Source organism: Benincasa hispida, chromosome 11, assembly GCF_027475165.1.
Source record: "Benincasa hispida cultivar pf3 chromosome 11, pf3_genome.v1.1, whole genome shotgun sequence".
NCBI classification, from domain to species: Eukaryota; Viridiplantae; Streptophyta; class Magnoliopsida; order Cucurbitales; family Cucurbitaceae; genus Benincasa; species Benincasa hispida.
In genome coordinates this window covers 7,308,044-7,315,305 of record NC_143488.1, presented here as the reverse complement: position 1 = coordinate 7,315,305, position 7,262 = coordinate 7,308,044, and the positions used below count along the sequence as shown (strand labels likewise).

The following is a 7,262-nucleotide window of genomic DNA, read 5'->3' as shown; positions in this document are numbered from 1 at the left end:
ATAAACAACACATTAAGTTCAGCCCAAATGCAAACAAAATGATATATATATATATATAAAGATTATATATTGGATAACAACGTAGGGAAATTTTTTTACCTCAGTCAAAGAGAGGTAGAAGCTTTCGGACAAACGGTTGGACGATTTTGGACGGACGGTTAAATGGAGGCAAAATGATACGAAGTTTTCGAACGATTTTAGACGGGGAAGAGGAAAGCAAATAGAGGAGGTTTTCAGATGATTTCAGACGAGGAAGACGGAAGCAAACGGAGGTAGAAGCTTTTGGATAAGGAAGAAGAAGGGTCGCATGACAGTTTAATGGAGAAGGAAATCATGTACTCGATACACGACTTAAGGTAATCATGTACCGGGTACACGATTAAGGCGTAATCGTGTACTGGGTACACGATTTAAAAAACCTATTTTTGTCAATATTTTCAATCCTACCCTATTTAATATATATATTAAAATAACATTATTTTTTAAAAAATGGGGAAAACATGAACAATTTTTATGTCAATTAGAGACTCAAAACCAATTGATTATTGCATCTAATTTTAACATAAAATGAAAATGAGAGCTAACCCAAGGAAAGTAAATTATTATACTAGGGTGTACATGAGTTGGGTTGCTAGGTTGAGTTGGGTTGAGATTATTTTTTGGACCAACTCAAAAATTTGGGTTGATTGAATTGGCAACCCAAAGAACCCAAATAAAATCAACCCGATCCAACCCAACCCTTAAAATTTGGGTTCGGTTCGGTTGGGTTGTCGGATTATAACTTATTTTTTCTTTTTAATTAAAAAATATGTAAATTAATATACAACACATGACTTATAACTAAAGTCTCATAAATGCAAATTCTAAATACCAAATATCTACTATATTTATTGTAAATTTTAAAGAAAGACATATCATGACCATTTTAAAAGAAAATCATTGAAAATTCACAAATTAATCCATACAACGTAATCAAAATGTAAACAAAGAGAAATATATATATAAAGAGAGAGAGTTTATTAATAAATATAAAATTCGGGTCGAGTTGAGTTGACCCACTTTTTTTAAACCAACCCATGACCCAACCCAAGAACAAAACAAGGTTGGATAGTTTGGATTTTGGGGTTATTTAAACATCCCTATAAATGGTTGAATCGAAATCTTAAAGAAACCAACCAAATGTTTGTAGCAAAAAATAATGGAAATACGAAGGCAAAGCCAAGATAAACCTATCTTCTTAGACCATTCGTTAAACCTTTTACATGAGTTAAACATGTTTGACTACTAATCAGATTATCTCCTCTCGCGTGAATATCTAATATGAATTAAGCATGCAGAAAATGATAAAAAAAAACATAAGACAAACATTTTTAACGTGTAAAAATCTCCTCAAATTGAGTAAAAAACCACATCAACGTAGTCAAAATCTCAACTATCAATAATAATAGATCCACACAAATATATATCAAGATAAATATAGGCATCTTAACAATATTACCTGAAAGGAAATGAAATGAAAAAAAAGACTCTTTTAAAGTGGCATTCATTAGTTTTGTTTTGGATAATCTCTTTCCTTCCTACACCTGCATTACAAAGCATAGAAAGATTCAGGAAACCAACTCAATCATCCTTCAGGTTCAAAGATTTGGAATGATTTTGAAATTGTTAAAATCACTTTTGTCATGTTCAAAATCACTTCGAAACATGCTTTTGATCACTGAAAATTAATTTAATATTTAATTTCACTTTTAAATGCAATTTTCATATAATCAAAATTGGTTTTGAATGATTAAAAGTATCTTTCAGAGTGATATTAAAAATGACATTTTAACTATTTCAAAATTGTCCTGAAGTCCAAGTGTATCACGTACACCAAAGACAAAATAATATATCTTAAATCAACTTTTGAAGAAAAATGAAATGCTAAAGCTAGTGCACAAAGGAGGGAAAGTGATGGGAATAAAAAGGTGTGGAAGAGCAAAAATGACAGCGAATTCCAGTTTCAGATTCGCCATTTATATATGAAAAAATGGAAAATTAACTTTTTGGTCCTTAAGTTATGAGTCTATTTCCATGTGGTATCTAGATTTCAAAATGTTACATAGTTCTCAAGTTTTGAGTTTGGTTTCAATTTAGTCTCTAGGTTTCAAAATGTTACATACTTTACCCATGAGATTTGAGTTTTATTTCAATTTGATCCTTATGTTTCACTTTTGGTCTTTAGTGTTAATGTCTATTAATTAATTTAAAAGAATTATAATTAATTAAACTTCACTGTTTTCATACCATTAAAATTAAATTTAAAATTTCATTTCATAATTATTTTAAATTTATTAATGACATTAATTAATGTCAAAGGAAGAAAGGAGTATTTAGTAAAAAGAATCAAGGTTAAAAAGTATATATCTTCAAACTTAAGGACCAAATTGAAACAAAATCCAAATATCAAGAATAAAATTATAACATTTTGAAACCTAAGAACTAAATTGAAATCACACTCAAAATTTAAATACTAAATCTATAGCAAAACTTCGAGACTAAATGGAAACTAGATCCAAAACTTAGGAACAAACAAAAATCTTTTTCCTATAAAAAAAGAATACAACTTACTTTGTCTATTGCCAACAATAAAGGGATAAAATGGAAGAACATTAGGACTGCAATGAGAATGAGACAACTCTTGAAATCTTGCTGAGTAATAATTCCCCTGGTTGAAATTAAAACTGCAGCCAAATTACTGATATGATTTTGATAAAAAGATGTATTAGTTATGGCACCATGAATGATTGCTGACATGAATGTTAGGAAACCAAGAAATTCTAAGATAATGTAACTATGTAGCAGTTGCTTCTCAGGATAAAGGACTCCATTTGAATTTGAGTAAGCATTATACCTACCTAAAGTTTCAGTTTTCTCCCGCTTGCCCTCTGGTATGATAATGGCTGAACTGAAATCTTCTAGACAAAACAGAGATATGCAGTCAGAGGCAAGAGACAAGGCAATCAATAATTCACAATTATCTCAACCACCCAAATTGCACTTCTTAGACTGCATGAAGAAAAATAAAAGAAACATTATTACCCCTTTTGTGTTGTCAAATTTTTTTGAAATCGTTTCAAAGACTGTACATTGAAATACTGAGAGAAAGAAAATTGGTTTGCATACCTGATTATTAATTTGGAGATTCATTAACCAATGCGTACATCAGGGATATGGGCGATCTTGGGCCAATCTTCCCCAGTACCTTTCTTGCACTTTTTTCCCAATTTAGGACAGCCGTCAATCCTTAATGATACTAAACCATGGATGTGGCAAATCTCTTCTGGTAGAAAAGTTAGCTTTTCACAGAAAAGAATCCGAAACGTTGTGAGTGAGTTGAGGTTACTAATCCATTGTGGCAGGCACTTCAAATTTTGACAAGCATGTAGAGATAGACATTGCAGAGTTGTCACATGTTGCAAACACTCTGGCAAATACTCCAATTTACGCATATTGAGAAGCTCTAGAGAGGAGAGATTTTCAAAATTTTTCCAAGGTACAACATCAAACTCATCCCCTTTAATATGGCGTCCTCTACGAATTGAATCACCAATTGTTAATGACTTCAAAGGTGCATGCCAAGACATCAAAATATGTAGGGGACAACTACGAATCGTTAATCTAGAAAGGGAAGGAAACCTTAATTCCTCAATGGGTGGAAAAAATGTCGATGAAGAAGCAGAATCATCGTTGCCAATATACTTTGATGTTAGGTAAGTCTCCAAGATAAAGACACTTGAGAAAAGGAAACTGATCCAATCGGGGGAGATATTGCAATTTTTCACAACCTTGAAGACTTATCTTGATCAGGCAACCAAGGGAATTAGAGGATAGCCAATTACATAATTTCACCCCTTGGTACCTGTATATACATATCTCTTGAAGATTTGAATGTGGTTGTAAGCAATCCATAACTCTTTCACAGTCATAGTCTGAGATATCAATTGTAGGCTCATGATCATATGTATATTCCCACTCTAGGACCAAATTTTGCAGACCCCACTTTAGTTGCAAGTACTTGGCCTTCATTTGTAGATCAACAGAGGTACAAAATTTCAAAATTCGGACACTTAAGTCTCCTCTCAACTTGTCAAGTCCATTCAACTCACTCAATTCACCACTATCATGCCCTCCTAATACAAATGTACTCAATGTTTGTAGATTAGTCAGTTCACCTAATCCTTTTGGCATATGAGTGAGAGACCAGCAGTGAGTCAAATTAAGATGCTTAAGATTGATCAACTTTTTAGTATCTTTCGGCAATTCTTTTAACTTCGAACAATAACAGAGGATAAGTGTTTCGAAATTATTTAATTGAGTAATAGAGTCCGGAAGGAATTCGATATTCCTATTCAGGGTCAGATCAAGATGCTTAAGACTGACCCAATTTTTGACATCTCCCGGCAATCCTTTTAATTTCTTACACTGCTCAAGGATGAGTGCTTCCAATTTACACAACTCAGTAATAGAATCTGGGAGGAATTCTATACTTTCATTCATAGAAAGATCAAGATGCTTAAGATTGATCAAATTTTTTATATCTCCCGGAAGTTGTTTTAATTTCTTACAACCCCGAAGGATAAGTGTCTCTAATTTACACAACTTTGTAATAGAATCTGGGACAAATTCTATACTTTCATTCTTGGAAAGATCAAGATGCTTAAGATTGATCCAAGTTTTGACATCTCCTGGCAATTCTTTTAATTTCTTACAACCCCGAATGATAAGTGCCTCCAATTTACACAACTCAGTAATAGTATTTGGGAGGTATTCTAAATTCCCACTCCAAGAAAGATTAAAATACTTAAGGTTGACTAAATTTTTCATACCACTGGGCAAATTTTCTAAACTATTCGAATATTGAAGGATAAATGTTTCTAAATTATATAGCTTGGTAATAGAATCTGGAAGATGTTTAATACATAAATTTGAAATACTCAAATATCTCAAATATTTCATCTTACTAATCAACTCCAAAAACTTGGTATTCGAGTATTTACTCCACAAATTAAAATTCAGGCAGCACAATGTTCGTAATCGCAAATGATTTTGAACGACTTTTTCCAAGTCTGGTCCCCAGGCATATGAAGAATCGTGCATAAAAAACGTCCTCAAATTTCTTGCCTTAGACAATGTTTTTGGAAGTTTCTTAAATAATTCTCTTGATGACCTCGAGTCCATTGAAAAGTGATGAGTTCTTTTGTTTATATTATTCCCAACTCCATGCACACATTCATTTTCTGTTATTGAACAAGCAAGATCATGCATCAAATCACGCATCTTACATGTTTTTATGTTTCCCAACTCATCTTTTGTCACCTCTTGAAAAAATGACATTGATAATAGCTCCATAAAATAATCCTCACCAAGATCAATGAGCTCATCTTTGTCATTTGTTCGAATAAAGCCCTGTGCTCTCCACTGTAGTATTAGTTCATCCTTTTTAATTTTATAATCTTTGGGGAATAAAGCACAATAAAGAAAACATTGCTTCAAATCAGCTCGAAGATATTTATAGCTGAGCTCAAGAATTAATCGCATTTCTTCTATATCGTTTTTTCCATGTTCCATAACTTGGTAAAGTTCCTTATCCATGAAAGACAACCAGAATCTTTCTGACTTTTTATCTTTTAGAAGTCCTCCTATAATTCTTATTACAAGAGGAACACCTTTTAACCTTGACATGATCTCCTTACCAAGTTGGACCAAATTTGAATTGCAAAGCTCCTCTTCGGGTCGTTCCAAGCCGGTAATTTTTTGAAACAATGTCCAAGCATTGCACTCATCCAAATATTTCAAAGAATAGAGGAAAGCAGTCTCAAAAGTTTTCGCAACTTGTTCACTACGTGTTGTGATCAAAATCCTGCTACCCATCGCACCACCCATTAGCAGCCTTTTCAGACTAAACCATTCCTCTTTTTTCTCACTCCACACATCATCCATGACAAGCAAATATTTCTTTCCATCAATTTGGCTTTTAAGTTTCTTTTGCAATGAATCCATTTGGAGGGACGAGTCAGAAATCTTTCCAGTTGCAGACTCTATTATCTTCCGAATAATCATTTTTACAGAATAATCTTCAGAAACACACACCCATAACTTCAACTGGAATTGATTGGCCATCCTATTATGGTTGTAGATAGATTGAGCAAGGGCAGTCTTTCCCAATCCTCCCATTCCAACAATGGAAACTACTGCAATATCCTCCAAGGTGTTGGGACTATTCAATATAAGATCTAGGACTTCTTCCTTCTCATCATTCCTACCAATCACTTCCTCTTCAGGTATATAAGAACCAGTCTCACGTCTCTCCCTAAACCCATCATATCTCCTATCAATCAGGCGTTCAGAGAAGCTAAATTGAGTTCTATCATCATGAATAGCTTTAAGCCTCTCTCTAATACCCTTAATTTTATGACCCATTTTAAAATGGAATGCAATCTGATTAGATTTTGAGAAGAATATACGTACTTTGTTTTTGCCCTTTCTTCCATTTCGAGTCATGACTTGTCTTCTAAGAGTTTCGTAAGAGAACTCGTCAATTAGGTCATCGACTTCGTAGAAAGCATCTTTAAGCTTTGAAACCCAATCCTTGACTGCACGGCTCTCCGATTGCTGCTGCTCTGCGTCGAGAAGGACGGCGCGTCGAGAAGGACGGCTTCAATGGCGGAAACGGTGTCTTTGAGTTTTTCAAGCTCATCACCAACACCCCACAGCAATGCAAGCTCTTGGCAAGCAAATGATCCAAGCTTGTTTAGAATGGTTCCAGCAGTGTTGAAGAGAATGGATTCCGCCATGGATTGGAATATATGAGTTTTACCAAAATTTGGAAATGGAAGGATTGAGAGCAGCAGAACACAAGTGGTGAAGAAGGAAGCTTTGTGGTCTAATTTTATGTTGTGCTACAAAAAAGTCAAGTCTTGGTCATGGTCTACGCTCCCAAATTAATCAATATGGTGTTACGTGACCTTTTATTCTTTTGGCTAAATTACCTTTTTGTCCCTAATTTCGCGTCTGAGGTACTTTTCCTTTGGTTTCTAAATTTTAAATCTTTACAATTGTGGGAGGCATTCGAGGTAGAGAATTGATTATTATACTCTAGGTTATTAACAAACACTGTAGTAAAGAATAAAAAAAATTATGAATGTAAAATAGTAAGAACGGCAACAAATTGGGATTTTGAAATAGTATTTACCGTAACTAATTGGAGGTTTTGAAATTGT

At 33.7% G+C, this 7,262-nt stretch overlaps 1 protein-coding gene across 1 annotated transcript; it reads right to left on the bottom strand.

Moving 5' to 3' along the window:
• Positions 1 to 2,912: 2,912 nt before the first annotated feature.
• Positions 2,913 to 6,969, bottom strand: LOC120069207 (putative disease resistance protein At3g14460). Its single transcript, XM_039020895.2, is given in 4 exon segments — positions 2,913 to 3,048; positions 3,166 to 3,741; positions 3,743 to 6,675; positions 6,678 to 6,969. Coding segments are annotated over 3 exon segments (3,645 nt in total). The 5' UTR covers positions 6,837 to 6,969; the 3' UTR covers positions 2,913 to 3,048; positions 3,166 to 3,188.
• Between the last annotated feature and the right edge of the window lie 293 nt (positions 6,970 to 7,262).